The sequence below is a fragment of the Gracilinanus agilis genome, chromosome 1, assembly GCF_016433145.1.
Source record: "Gracilinanus agilis isolate LMUSP501 chromosome 1, AgileGrace, whole genome shotgun sequence".
Lineage (NCBI taxonomy): Eukaryota > Metazoa > Chordata > Mammalia > Didelphimorphia > Didelphidae > Gracilinanus > Gracilinanus agilis.
The window spans coordinates 98,194,166-98,210,614 of NC_058130.1; the positions used below are offsets into that span (position 1 = coordinate 98,194,166).

Genomic DNA, 16,449 nt, shown 5'->3' on the forward strand with positions numbered 1-16,449 from the left:
AAGCTAACAGTTTGTCTATCATAATTCAAGAATACTGAATCAGATATTAATTCCACTTGAAAAAATTTCAGGGGGGCAGCTGGGTAGCTCAGTGGATTGAGAGCCAGGCCTAGAGACAGGAGGTCCTAGGTTCAAATCCGGCCTCAGACACTTCCCAGTTGTGTGACCCTGGGCAAGTCACTTGGCCCCCATTGCCTACCCTTGCCAATCTTCCACCTATAAGTCAATACACAGAAGTTAAGGGTTTAAAATAAAATAAAAAAAAATTTCATAATTTATCACCTATATCATTCTTATTCTGACTTCATTGCCTAATCATTGGTACTTGGGCCTTTATTTGTTCAGACTTTTTTTTTTTACTATTTTCCCTAATTCTGCCTTCAAATCTACTCCACCACCACCTTCAGAAATTATTTGACTTCAGGAATAATTTTAGAATGGGACATTCATAAATGGTTTCCCATCAAGTCCCCTTGCTCTTCAGTTTCTCTCTCCTGAAGAAAACTATCCCATAGCTGTGCCTATACAATGTTCATATATTCTCAATTTTTATAATTTGTTGCTGATGAAGCTTCAATAACTTTATTAAAAAAGGAATACTATAGTGACAAGGGAATCATCATAATAAGAAATTCTATCCTAACAGAACATTAATTCCAGAATAACTTGTGATTGTAAGGATATAATTATATAAAATATGTATATTACTATTTTACACACATATAAAGTTAATTTAAAGTAAAAGGAAGAATATCAATCTACTATAATGTTGCCCAAAGGGTTCTGCAACAAAAAGGGAAATAAAGCAACTACAGGTATTCTGTGTTTCTCCTCTTAAAAAACCATAAACATTAGAAATGAATTCTGCTGTTTATTCCTTTATTAATTTTGAAACCTCATCAATGACCTCTTATAAGAAGCCGAATAAGGAGATAGAACAGTTTAAAACTTCCCTTCTTTCCATTAAGGTACATGATTATGAAAAAAGGTTCTTTTAATTTTGGATGTAATTTTTATTTTATTTTACTTTTAACAATTAATGATCATTTTTTCCTCTCCTTCAAGGCAACTAGGTGCTTCAGTAGTTAGAATGCTGGATCTGGAGTCAGAAGACCCGAGTTCAAATTTTGAACCAGAAACTTACTAGCTATGTGATCAAAGGCAAGTTTGTTAACCTCTGTTAGCTTCAGGTTTTGCATTTATAAAATGGGGATAACAATAACACCTACTTCCCAAGGTTGCTGTGAAGAACAAATGAGATAAGTGTAAAGAGTTTAGCACAGTTCTTAGAACATAATAGGCACTATATAAATGTTAGCTTTTATTATTAATGCTATCCTATCTCCTTCCCCAAGAAAAACTAAAGGATTCCTTGAATTTGAGAACAGACCAGAAAGAAACTGATAGGGGTCAGGTGGGTAGCTCAGTGGATTGAGAGCCAGGCCTAGAGACGGGAGGTCCTAGGTTCAAATCTAGCCTCAGACACTTCCCAGCTGTGTGACCCTGGGCAAGTCACTTAACCCTTACCACTCTTCTGCCTTGGAGCCAATACATAGTATTGACTCCAAGATGAAGGGTAAGGGCTTAAAAAACAAAAAACAAAAAACAAACAAAAAAAAAAGAAATTGATGACTCCCATGAAATGACAAGAAATACAAGAATAAAAAATATATATAATAAAAAACAGGAGAAAACTGAATTTATCTGAGTTAAAATATGTGGCTTAGAAAAAAGGTCAAGGAGAGATAATTTAAGAATCATTGAGCCTCATGAATAAAAAAAAAAGCCTGGACATTTATTTCAATAAATCTTAAATGAAACTACCTAAACCTACGGTTACCAGGAAAGATATAAAGAGTTAGTAATCACTTCCTAAAGGAACTCCAAAAGGAAAAGTCTTAAGAATGCACAGGTCAAAATGCAAATTTCTTATGTAAAAGAAAAACTACTACAAGCATCTAGTCAACTTAAGTCAATAAACATTTATTAGGTACCTGCTACATTCTAGGTTCTTTGCTAAGTGCTGAGAACACAAATATGAAAAAGAAAACCAGAACCTGCCTTCAAGGAGCTTATAATTTAATAAGTGAGTACAATATATAAAAGGAAGTTGAACTCATAATTTCAGAACCAATGAAGATTATCCCCCATTACAAATTCATCCTTTATCTTATCTTTTCCAGAAGACTGACCTCCACTATAATTCCTTCTTTGTGCAATCTTCAATCTTTCCCACTTTGCTAATTTCTTTTTTGTTGCCTTCAAATATGCCCAGGATTTCCCCAACCTGGGGGAAAAAAACCCTCACTAAATCCTATATTTCCTCAATTTGTTGTCCTATAATAATAATATGTAAAGTGTCACATTTGGATTTAGGAACAGCTGAGTTCAAATATTGCTTTAGAAACTGACTAGCTGTGTGACTCTAGAGCTTGTTTTCTCACCTCTAAAATGTGAAGGTAGGAGTCGATGATCCCTTTTAGCTCCAAAACTATGATCCTATATATCTGGATTTCAGTAAATAATGTTTGGAAGAATGTATTAAGTGCTTACTATGTCCCTGACAACATACTAAGTACCTGGTCTGCAAAGAAAGACAAAAATACCATCTCTATCTTCAATTTTACATTTCAAAAAGGAGAAAAACATGTAAATAACTACATACATACAAAATGCATACATTTGAAAATGGAAGGTGATTTGAGAGGGAAGACAATATGGTAGGCTAGGAGACCTAGGAAAGGTCTTCAGCAGAGAGTGGAACTTAAGTTGAGTCCTGAATGAAGTCACAGGAACTAAATAAGTAACTGGGAAAACAATGCAGTCATAGGGCACAAATCTGCATCAAGGCATGGACCAAGAGACAGAAAATTGGATGCAAGTAATAGCAGAAAGGCTAGTAAGACTAGACTATAAAGTTTGTGGAGGGGAGTAAAAAATGATTGAAAAGGCAGTAAAGTGCCAGATTATTAAAGACTTTAAATGCTAGAGGATTTTATATATGATCCTGGAATGAAAAGGGAGTCACTGTTGTTGGAGAGACAGTATGATATAATTAGATCCAGGCTTTTGGAAAATTGCCTTGTCAGTGGATTAGAGGATAGATTGGAATGGGGAGAAAAGTTAAAAAGCTAGCATAATAGTCCATGTAAGAGAAAAGAAAATTAAAACAAGAAATGTGGGGGTGGAAATGACAAGATCTTAAATGGGGTAAGTGTGAGCAAGTAATTGAGGATGAAAGCAAGGTTGCAAGTGACTGAGTGACTGAGAGAATGGGAGTGTTCTTGAAAGTTATACAGAAGGTCAAAAATTGGGAGAGAGTTTAGAGGAGAGTAATATAATGGGTTGCCTTTTGGGAGACGTCTGGTTTGCATATGGCATCCAGTTTGAGATATACAAAAGGTTGGTGATATGGGACTGGAGCTTAGGCTAGAAACTAGGGCTAGATAAACAGACCTGGGAATCACTTATACAGAGATGACAAATGGATCTGAGGAAGCTATTGAAATTACTAAATAAAACAGAAGGAAAAGAGAAAAGGGTCCAAGATAAAACCTTGAAGGATTCCGTTACTTAATATGAAGATATAGTAAAAGAAATTAACGAGTGGTCAGATAGGTACAAGAAGAATCCAGAGAGAACAGGGTAGTGAAAAATCTACAGAAGAGAAGATACATTTTTATGATTAGTAGTGTCAAAGGTTGCAGAGATCAAGTTCTGGATGGCAATTTAGAACTATGCCCAAAGAGCGCTAAAAGACTGCCTGCCCTTTGATCCAGCCATAGCATTGCTAGGTTTGTACCCCAAAGAGATCATAGGGGAAAAGACTTGTACAAAAATATTTATAGCTGCGCTTTTTATGGTGGCAAAAAACTGGAAAATGAGGGTATGCCCTTCAATTGGGGAATGGCTGAACAAATTGTGGTATATGCTGGTGATGGAATACTAATGTGCTCAAAGGAATAAAGAACTGGAGGAATTCCATGTGAACTGGAAAGACCTCCAGGAATTGATGCAGAGTGAAAGGAGCAGAGCCAGAAGAACATTGTACACAGAGACTGATACACTGTGGTAAAATTGAATGTAATGGACTTCTGTCCTAGCAGTAATGCAATGACCCAGGACAATTCTGAGGGATTTATGGAAAAGAACACTACCCACATTCAGAGGAAGAACTACAGGAGTGGAAACACAGAAGAAAAACAACTGCTTGAACACATGGGTTGATGTGGACACGATTTGGATGTAGACTCTTAATGACCACCCTAGAACAATTATCAATAATATGGAAATAGGTTTTGATCAATGACACAGGAAGAAACCAGTCAAAATGTGCATCAGCTACTGGGGGTAGTGGGGTGGTGGTAGGAGAGAGAGCAAGAACATGAATCATGTAACCATGGAAAATTTTTTTCTAAAAAACAAAAATTTAAAATTTAAAAAAAAAGAAAGTAAGACTGAGAAAGGACCATTAGATTTAGCAATTAAGAGATAACTTAGAAGAAGGCTGGGAATCTAGCCAATATAGTGGGTGCCTGCTTCACTTTTTTATAACACAAAGATTTCAAATAACAGTAGAGATGTCCACTTGTTACCCCTTGAGCTCAACACCTGAGCAGATTGTTTTCATTCATACATTCTCTTTAAGACATTCTTTAATCCATTAGCCAAAGTGAAAAAAGTGCTGAGGATCTGATGTGAGATGATTTTTTTAAAGGAATCAATGAAAAACAGAATCAATCAATTTAAATGAAAATACAAATATGTCTTTAGAAATAGCAACACATATCCTTGATTTTCTCTGGTACTGATCTACAACTCAAGAATAAGAAGAGAGAATTTGGTCAATGAAAGTAAACCCTGAAAGGAAATTGCTAGAAGTTTAAGAAGCTAAAGTAGAAAAGGGACTTAAATATAACCACTCCTGACATTTTTATAGCACTTTAGAATTTGAATAGTACTTTATATATATTCTCATTTAATTCAGGAAGGAACAAATGAAGATTAAATTGGAAGGGAGCTGACATGGTGGGTTTGTAGCAAATGAACAATTTGGAAATTAAAATGGTTGTTCTTAGTCTGATAGGGCTAGCTCCAATTTTAACCTTTAAAAAGGGGAGAAAGTCTGAAAGATCTGAGGTTCAAAGTAGTATTATACTGGTATATGATTGTTATGAAGAGGACATCCAAGTTGTGTCTATGCTGTTGTAATGTGGATAGGACAATAGATTAAGGACTTCAGATTTTGTTGGGGTGGCAATATCTTCTCCATTAAACATTGTAGAACAAAATCCATTTCTAACTTTGAGGCTTAAAACCCTGCATAAGGCATTATTAATTGCCTTGTTCTTGGTCACATAGTTTGTATGTGATAGAGGAAGGATTTAAAACAGAATTTCTTGACTCTTAAGACTAATACCTTACATACTACACAACAGAATCTCTTGAGTACATTTGATATAATTTTGGCTCTAGTTAATCTTGCCAAATAGATTTCTTCCACATTCGCTTTAAGGTTCCAGTCAAACTGGCTAATTATTTTCCCGTATTCCAATGATTCCAATATTCCTATCTCCCCAATATGATCCAATCTTCCCATACTCCAATTATTCTGCTATATTCACTTTTAGGTTCCAGTCAAACTGATCTATTTGATGTTTTTTTATGTAACATTCCATCACCTGTTTCTTAGCCTTTGCAAAAGCTCATCCCTTCTGCCTGCATTAGTCACTTTTCATATAGTAGAATCCCTATGTTATCAAGGCCTGATCTGAAGAGCAATCTCTTATAATAGTTCTTTCCTGACCACCCTTTGGCAATTTCCAACCTCTCTCCTATCCCCAAAAGTCTTTGTATTGACTTATATGTGTATGTGTTTTCCCCTTCAAGATTGTGAGTGCTCTATTTCCAGGGCTTATTTCATCTGTCTTTGTTTCTCCAGAACTTAAGACAGTGCCTTGAACACAGAAAATACTTAATGTTTCCTGAAAGAATAGAAACCCAGGTCTTCAGGATCAAGGGAAGCATGGTTGTTTAACTAGACCAGAAGGACTGGAATAGAGAGAATCTGAATTGAGTCTAGGGATGTAGTAGATAACATGAGTGATTTGAAGAGGAGCTATCTAAATAGCCCAAATTTTTAACATAGGCATTAAATATTTCAGTGACCTGGAGAGATCAAAGAGAAGGGCAATCCATTTTCTCCTTGCTAGCCCAACACCCCTGGACCTAAAGAAAATTATGAGAGAAAGTGAAGCTTTCATGAAATGAGTATAAGGAAAGAATTATCTTCCTAGTAAGAAATCATTTAGAGACAGATGGAGGGGTAATGAAGGAATAAATAGGCACTTGGCTATAATCAAATGGAAATTAATATAGAACATAGCTGAAGAAGAGAACAGAAAAAAGCAGAATAGGAGTGAAACAGAGAGATAGTGAGATAGGTGTCAATATTCAGGCTAAGTTATCAGAGATATGTTTCTACTTACTTGATGGGTATGAAAACAGGTATGATAAAAGCATTTGATAAATTTAAGAGAAAAGAAGAAATGTAGTAGAAGGATACAATAATTAGCAGAGTAGGAGAAATCAACCAAGGGAAGACTATGTTTACTGAATAGAGGAGAAAAGCAGATAAAAACACAAACACTTCATTCATGGCTACAACCTAAAATCTTTGTGGTATATTATCATACAAAGGCAAAGTTTTATTAATAATAGCAGACAAGGTTGGAATTTAGTCAAACCAGTCAAATAAAAATTTATCATCCATTGCTGTGATTAGCAATTCAAGAATAGACTTGAGTTCTTGCTATAAGTAAGGTGCTGTCAGGAATCATAAGACTATATTGCTATCTTTGGTGACACACAATTTACAATTTAGAAGAATAGAAAAGACAAAGAAATAATTATACGACAAGGTGGCATGTGAACATGTAATAAGAGAGTTAATGCTGGGCTATGGTAGTACAAAGCAAGGATGTATTACATATAGCTAAGTCTCAGGGGAGGAACTGGAAAGGCACATATAAGAAAATACACATGCACTAATATAGATACCCACTATTAGTCCAGGCCAGAGTTTTCTGAGACTCTTGTATAATGAAGCCTCAGCAAAACTCAACCTTGGTTGGGTTCCCAAGTAGTTTGGCCCTTGTAGAGGCAGGGTTGGGGAGGGGGAAGAAGGGAAATGAGAAGATGTTGGCAAATCTCTTTACAATTATTCACTTTTCAAAAAAACTCACTATGTAAGTTCTTTTAACTAGCAAGGAACTTTTCTTTAAAAAAGGATCTGACATGTAAATCTTTGAAGTATACAATTATAACAAAACACTTTTAATTAATCTAACCCATTAAAGTTTGTGAAATCTTCTAACAGGTACCACCTCAGATTGACCCTCGCAATAGCCCTATGAGGTAAAAAGCATTCTCATTTTAAAGATGAGAAAAATTAGGTTTAACAAGGTTTTTGACTTGCCTGTGGTAATACAGTACTTGAGTATCAGAGACCATAATATCTCTGAGGTCTCAATCGACAACAAGACTGTCATTCCTTCCAATATATTATACTGCATCTCAGTTAAATCCCAAGAGAGAAGAGTGTCATGGGCATTCCAAAGAGTAGATGATCCTCATCATTCTTTCTTAAAGTTTTAACATATTTCTTAGGTTGCACACCAAAGATGAACTCAGTGGTAAAAAGCTGCTTTGCTTTCTCTTCTTATAAAACATTAAATGAGCAGAGTTGGCAAAATGAGATTCTTCTCTGTATCTAAACAAGGGTCGACTATGCCAGAAATATTACCAAAAAAGAAAATTATAATCACAAAAACCACATCGAATTTTTCTTGTAGATTGTCATTGTACAAGGACAAAGTTTTAGTACCGTTAGAAGGCACTGAGTCAGCCATCAAAAAAACACAATCATTTTAAGAATGCTAACTTCATATTTATATATAATAGAATAAGACAATAGAAGATTCTAATATAATTGCTTTATAGATACACATATTTTGGAGTATATACATTAGTAATTACAAAACTGGAAGCTACCCTCCTGAAGTAACATATTAATATTAGATAGGCCATCCTTTTCTCTTTAAGTAGGATAATAATAACAACAAGTGAGCAGTTATAAAGAACTTTACAATTTGCAATGTGCTTTACAAATATTATCTCATTTCATCTTCACAATAACCTTGTGAAGAATTATTAGAGTCCTCATTTAACAGATAAAGTGGGATTGTGAACTGAGGGCTGGACCCAGAGCCAGGAAAACCTGACCTTCAAAAGTGACCTCAGACACTTACTAGCTGTGTGATCCTGGGATACAGTGTATCAGTCAAATATAAGTCAAGCTAGCAAGCTAAGTATTTAAATGCAAAGTATGATACTCAAGTGGAGAGAATTTATAGATTTTTCAAAAATTAAATGCATCGAAAAGCTCAAAGTTAGAAGACTCATGGGAAAACTTTGCGAGAGAAGTAGAATTTTGTCATGGTCAAAACTGGAGATTTTTATTTTTTTAAAGTTCTTACCTTGTTGGCTCTGAGTTGCTTGTAGATGTCTGTCTGTTGCCTTATTCGATATTCCAGGTCAGAGACCTGAGCCTGAAGCCATGTCCATCGACATATAATTGCTGCTCTTTCCAGTGCCCACTGCCACTCTGCTTTAGGATACCTGGAAAAAAAGATCATAATACAATTGAAAACTTAATGCTAAATCACTTTAATTTCTTGACCTTTTGTTTTTATGTCACTTTCTCACTGTATTTTCCTATAAGGCCACCCTTTCTAAAGCACATTAAAAAAAATCCATCCAAAAAAGCAACAAAACAACATTATATTCAGTGTTCCAGACTCATGGGCCTTCTCTCTTACAATGAAGGGAAGGAAGAAGCAGTATATTTTCACATCTCTTGTTCAGGCCACATTTGTTCATTATAATTATATATTGTTCATTAAAAAAAATTTCCTCTTTACATGCTATTGTATTTAAATCTTTTGTGAGGCCTAGGAGAGTTAAACTGACCATAACAATTATAAGTACCAAAAGCAAGGCTGAATTCTGATAAGTTTAGTCTAGGGCTCTCTCCATCATATGACACTGTCAAACAACTGACAAAATAAAATAATAAAACTACAGAAGGCATTTGAAAAAGTATACAAATGGTAATAGTGAGATAGTTAAGGAAGATTTCACAGAAGTGGTGAGAAATGAGTAGGATCTTAAAAAAAAAATAAATTGAAAGACACAGGGCATGAAGGGGAAAATCATAAGCATAAGGCTAGAAGGAAAAATGTACTTTAGCATTCAGAAAACAAATGAATTTAGCAAGTTTTATTTATGGAAGTAGGAAGTTTTAGGCTGAAGTCAGTTTGTGGAGGGTTCTGAACGTCAGGTTCAGAAATCAAGGATTATTACATATAATCCCTACACAGATGAGTCATTTACACAAAGCTTAATCTTCCATGTAGTATTAGGAAGATTGGGAAAAAGAATATGTTGGAAAGGTAAAGAGGGAGTATGAACTTAAAGATTTCCTGCCAGGCAATAGAATGAAATTTCCACAGGAAAAAAAGGGAAACAGACTTGGATTTTGATTTATAGGGGTCAGCTGGGTGGCTCAGTGGAGTGAGAGCCAGGCCTAAAGATGGGAGGTCCTGGGTTCAAATCTGATCTCAGACACTTCCTGGCTGTGGGACCCTGGGTAAGTCATTTAACCCCCCCATTGCCTAGCTCTTATTGCTCCTCTGCCTTAGAACCAATACACAGTAATGATTCTAAGATGGAAGGTAAGGGTTAAAAAAAAAGATTTAGAGAAAAGTTGCTTTATCTTCTACTCAAAATGACCTATTTGTTGCTACCCAAATACATGCAGCCTCTGCATATGGCATCCTCTATACCTAAAATGATCTTCCTTTGTCATCCCCTACTTCTCTTCAAGACTCAGTTAATGGCTCCTTTTCATAAAAAGCCTCAATCAATTATTCAAGATGTTAGTACTATTCCTTCCCCAAAAATTATTTGACACATATTTATGTAAATCTATTAATAGGTTGTTTATCCTAGAAGACTATAAGTTTCTTGAAGGCAATTATTATTTGTTTTTTTTTCTTTGTATCCTCAGTACTTGGGGCACATGTAAGTTTACTTAGTAAGCACATATTATCTTTAATTCATAAATTAAGCTTTTTAAGATATGCTGAATGAAATTACAGAAGTCTATGTAAGCAGAGGTGCCCAACTGAGAACTAGAGGTAGAGCAAAAGTTTGCTATTGAACTTACACCTGAAGCTGTAAATCAGTGATATAGTCACATGTATATATGGGGATACTGAATAATATAATTAATGGACTGGTAGTCTTTATCAATATGACCTTTTTCTATGTATTTTTATTTTTCTTATTTTTAAATATTAATATTTCATGGGCACTAGTATAGTAATCAGGCTATCTACTTGTCCTTCCTCACATCATAAGACCATCTCCATTGCCCCCCCAAATATACATAGTTTAAAAAATCCATATGGTAATATATAATTTTTTTTAATTTTTAAGAAAAATTTTTCCATAGATACATGATTCATGTTCTTGTTCTCTCTCCCCCCACTCCCCAGTAGACAAAGCACATTTCATGGCTAAAATGACAGCACGGGAGAGCAATGAATGTTGGAGGGGATGTGGCAAAATTGGGACATTAATGCATTGCTGGTGGAGTTGTAAATTGGTGGAGTTGTAAATTGATCCAACCATTCTGGATGGCAATTTGGAACTATGCCCAAAGAGCTCTAAAAGACTGCCTGCCCTTTGATCCAGGCATACCATTGCTGGGTTTGTACCCCAAAGAGATCATAGATAAAAAGACTTGTACAAAAATATTTATAGCCATGTTCTTTGTGGTGGCAAAAAACTGGAAAATGAGGGTATGCCCTTCAATTGGGGAATGGCTGAACAAATTGTGGTATATGCTGGTGATGGAATACTAATGTGCTCAAAGGAATAATAAACTGGAGGAATTCCATGTGAACTGGAAAAACCTCCAGGAATTGATGCAGAGTGAAAGGAGCAGAACCAGGAGAACATTGTACACAGAGACTGATACCCTGTGGTAAAATTGAATGTAATGGACTTCTGTACTAGCAGCAATGCAATGACCCAGGACAATTCTTAGGGATTTATGGAAAAGAACGCTACCCACATTCAGAGAATGAACTACAGGAGTGGAAACACAGAAGAAAAACAATTGCTTGAACACATGGGTTGATGCAGACATGATTAGGACTCTTAATGACCACCCTAGAACAATTATCAATATATAAATTTTTCAGGTAAGAATTATAAGCCAAAGAATCTTAGGAATCATGAATTCCTAAATTTTCATCATTTGTATTTTTTAAAACTTTTAGCCATACATACTAAAAATATGGATGTGGTATTGGAATTAATTCAAATGAAAATGCTATGAAGTTATTGTTCACTTAAGACAGTAGCCCTGATTGAGCTAAATGTGGAAGTTGGGATAAAATGCACTATTTTCTAAGAGTTTTAAAAAATCTTTTCAGCATCGCTTTTTATTATGATAAAAGGAGAAATAAAGGGGAGATGGGAAGAAGAAAGAGTAAAATATTGGATAAAGACCTTGCCCTGAAGTCAGGATGACTTGGGTTGTGAGACCATACATTAGGTTTTAAGTCATTTAAACTGTCAGTATTCTTGGCAACATTGTAAGACTTTAAGCTATAGAAGATTTGCAGATTTGCACTAGCCAAGGGAATTTCCACAACTGGAGGTCCTTAAATTAAATGAAATCATATGTGTAGACCAGTGATGGGCAAACTTTTTAGAGAGGGGGCCCAAAGGAAAGGAAATGCTCATCTGTCTGTTTCTAAGGCAACTCTTTCGAAGTTTCATTGTATTGTATCCTACTCATTGTATTCGTCAGATTAGGAATAATGTAGTGAGGCCAGATAGAACATTTCAGGCATCTGGCCCGTGGGCCATAGTTTGCCCATCACTGGTTTAGACTAGACTAAAAGGGAAGTAGAACTATAATAACAAAATCCTAGGTAGTAAAAATCAGCCAGAAGTTTTCTATAAAAAATTGAGGGAAAACAGTAAAGAGATTGTAGGAACTTGAGCTAGAAAAAAATAAAACAAGAAACACATGAACAAACTGTGGCAAAAATTAGTCAAAACTATATGTTAGTACACGGTATGTCTATTTACTTAGCAAACCCCATAAAATCAACTGAAAAAAGAATACGAATAGCTTCAGTAAAGTAGCAAAATACAATATAATACCAGAATCACATAAATACAACAAGGAAGAAGTAAGAGAAAGAGAAATAATATTTAAATTTTTTAAAAAGCATTCAGTAGAGTTTATCTATTAAGGTATATGGGACTCATATGACTAATTATAAAACAAAATTTAAGGAGGAATGAAAGGGATTCTCAAATTACTCAATTATACTACAGGTAATTAACAAAAGGAAAAAATGTGTGTGGGGGAGAGAGTTTATCAATGTAGAAAGCAAATCTTCAAAAGAATCACACAGTATAAGAGTATTTCTATTCCTTAAATTATTTTTAAAAGATGGAGGAATCAAAAATATTTGGTACTAGATATGAAAAAGCAAAGCTGCTTAGAACACTAAATAAGAACTCTAAATAGAAGTATATATCTTAGTATTCTATAAGCTCTAAAAACACAAATCGACCATCTTACCCAAATTAATTTACTTATTCAGTGCCATACCTATCAAACTACAAAGAAAGTTTTTTATAGAATTAGAAAAAATTATAACAAAGTTCATCTGGAAGAACAAAAGATCTAAAACATAATGGGAAATAATGAAAAAAAAGTGAAATATGGTGACCTAGCAGTACCAAATCTCAAACTGTACTATAAAGCAGTGGTCATCAAAACAATATGGTACTGGCTAAGAGATAGAAGGGTGAAATAGGGGTAAATGACCTCAGCAAACTAGTGTTCGATAAACCCAAAGATCCCAGCTTTTGGGACAAGAACTCACTATTTGACAAAAACTGGGAAAATTGGAAAACAATATGGGAAAAATCAGGTTTAGATCAATATCTCACACCCTATACCAAGATAAATTCAAAATTAGGTGAACATAGAATAGTATACCTGTCAGATCTGTGAGAAAGGAAGGAATTTAAGATCAAGCAAAAGATACAGAATATTACAAAATGTAAAATTTTTAAAAACTATTCATTTTTTAAGACCTACCCCTCCCATCCTAATTTAGCCAAACATTGGTCATATCATTAATCTCGTCAAATTGCCAAGGCAACTTTTGCCATTGGCTTTCTTGGGAAGGTTAAATCAGAAAAATTTTGTTCAAGACAGAACATACTGCTACTATCATTTAGTATTTTTATTTCTATTGATTTTCATAAAAGGTTCCAAAGCACTTTCTGAGAGATCTATGAGAATGTTTCAATAACTACCAGATGCTAAAGCTCATATATAGCTAGTTTAAAAAGCCCAGCATGTAGTGTATCATTTAAAAATACAGGCAGCCCCCCTTACTTTCAGGGATTAAATTTCCAGTAATTAGCATTTAAGTTGCTCAATTAAGTATAATCCCATTAACCTCTGAATAACCTAGCTGAGAGGGAGCACGTAAGGTAAATGTAGTTAGTTAACCAGTCTCCATCCAAAAATGGATGGAGTATGTTTCTTCATGGTTTCATTGTGGCAGCGCTCCATTCTCATGGTCTTTTTGCTTCCTAGATAGCACTAATCCAGTGGGTCCCTCACGGGTTCCTCATACTGCTTGATTAAGGAACAAAGCTGGTAAAATGAAGAGAGTAGGAGGAAAGAGGAAAAAAGGTAACTAACTAATAAGGTATCTCCTGTCTACAAAATTGCAATGCATTTGTGTATGCTTGGCAATCTGTCTCTGAAGGAAATTTTCAAAAAGGGATTCCAACAAATATTGAAAGTAATAGCAGTATCATTAAAAGTAGCCTCGTGAGGAGACTATTTTGAAGAATAAAAGGAGTAAAAGTTAAACATTAATTTGACTGAAAATATCAGACAACTCTCCAAGATTATAATACACATGTTCATTGTGATGATATTATTGTTATACACACTTACTTAGGCCACATCTGGAAAATGGTGTTATTCCCTTCTAGAGTCCATAATTTATAAAGAACAGCAATAAGATGAAAAATAGTGAATGACAACCAATTAGTCAACCTGAAGGAACCTGGAAATTTTAGTAAAAAGAAAAAGGTTATTCCCATTACTTCGTCTACAGAGGTATAGATTTATGTGAGTAGATAAAATGAACATAACCTCATAATTTTTCATTATTGGTTAGTTTTCTCCCCTTTTCTTTGTAATAAGGGATAATTCTCTTGGAAAGAAGAAAAATATACATGGAAATGTAGGTAATTTTTTAAAAAACTAACAGAATAAAAATGTATCTAAAGAAAATTTAAGAGATGTGTGGCATGTTAAATTGTTCCATGACCCCTCCCCCAAAAAGGTATTGAAATTGTTTTCAAATTCTAATTGGTTCAGGGGATGAAGGTTCAGATCATTGATGTAGCTTCCTGGTCAGTGGAATATATATATTTTTTAAAAGCTAGGAGATTTATAATTCCCTCATGCTTGGCCAGCAGACCACTATAAGCAACACAGAGACAGGAGAGTTTCACTCAGCTGAATCAATTCAGTGTTCTCACTAAATATCTTCATTATTTAGCCCTTCTATAACTAATGGGCCCAACTTCTTTGCTTCCAGTTCTTTTGCTGCCACAAATACCACTGCTTGTAAATATTTTGGTGTACAACTGTACATGGAAGCTTTGTCAGAGATTTTTTAAAAACCAAAAAGAACTCAATGTCTTTGGATTCTGCCCCCACCTTCTGAATCATTTATTTGTTTGTTTAAAACAATATTTTTGGAGACTTGATTTTATTTTTTTACCAATTGCATGTAATAAAAATTTCCACATTAAATTTTCTGAAGTTATATGATCCAAATTATCTCCCTCCCTTCTCCCTCTGCTCTTCTGGAGCTGGCAAGCAAATCAATCTGAGTTACACATGTATTATCATGCAAAACGTATTTTCATGTTGTTTATTTTTGTAAGGGTATAATCTTATAAAACCAAAACTGCACAACATATGCCCAAATAAACAAGTGAAAAATCATGTGCTTTCATCTGCATTCCTACTCTGACAATTCATGTAGGCCTTTCTGGCTCTTTCTGAAATCTTCCTCTTCATCATTCCTTATACCACAATAGTATTCCACCCAACATCAAATACCACAATTTGTCCATCCATTCCCTAATTAATGGGCATCCCTTTAGGTTCCAATTCTTTGCACAAAATGACCAGCTGTAAATATTTTTGTACAAGTAGGCCCTTTTCCATTTTTTTAAATCCCTTTGGGATACACACCTATTAATGGTATTACTAGATTAGCTCACAATTCTACCAGTGATGCATTAGTCTCTCAATTTTGCCCCATTCCCTTTAACATTTATCATTTTCCTTTACTGTCATATTGGTCAATCTGCTAGGTGTGAGGTTCCTCAGAGTTGTTTTAATTTGAATTTCTCTAATCAAGAGGAATTTTGAATATTTTTTCATGATTATTGATAGCCCCAGTTTGGATTTTTTAAAGCCAGGGATTCTTAACTTGGGGTGGAGGAGGGTCTGTGAAATCATTCTGTTTTTCTTATATGAATAACTTTCAATATAATGTTTCCTTTGTAATCTTATTCTAATCATTAAATATTATTCTTTTTATTCATTTCATTTTTATAAAGAAAAAACTAAACTGTTACTTTCTGTCTTAGAATCAACATTATGTATGGATTCCAGAACAGAAGGGTTGGGCAATTGGCATTAAAAAAACTTGCCCTGGGTCACACAGTAGGAAGTGTCTGAGGTCATATTTGAACCCAGGACCTCTCATCCTGAGGTCTGCAGAGATGCTTAAAAATTTTATAAATATTTTTGGCAGATTACGAACACAGAATGCAAACTTTTTCTTTAGTTAGTAAAAATAAGGGCAACATTATCATGTAATTTACACAAACCTGAAGAAACCTAAAAGCTAAAGGTTATTGCTAAATAATTGATGGTAAATTAATTCAAGCAATTACAATGTGTGAAGAATTTCAGGAAATTTATTTTTAAGTTAAATTTTATTTTTTCTGATGAACAAAATTCCATTTTGTCCCCCATTCTAAATTGGGGGGGGTAGAAAAAAACAAAATCTTTGTTAATAAGTATGCATTCCCTTCATGATCAAGATAAAAAAATAGGTTCCGGGTTAAGATGGCGGCAGAGTAAGAAGCAGCTCTTAACCTCTCCTGACCGAAACACACAAAACTCCTCAAGGGGACATAAAAACAAGTCCAGACGAACGGAGGAACCCCACAACAGGGCACAGC

The 16,449-nt window shown here is 34.7% G+C and overlaps 1 protein-coding gene across 1 annotated transcript in view; it reads right to left on the reverse strand.

Moving 5' to 3' along the window:
- The window catches only part of LOC123253732 (KAT8 regulatory NSL complex subunit 1-like), a 168,263-nt gene that overhangs the window by 96,088 nt on the left and 55,726 nt on the right, over positions 1-16,449 (reverse strand). The window contains exon 2 of the mRNA XM_044682913.1: positions 8,538-8,679. Within this exon, the coding sequence (XP_044538848.1) occupies positions 8,538-8,679 (142 nt within the window). The remainder of the gene's footprint in view (positions 1-8,537; positions 8,680-16,449) is intronic.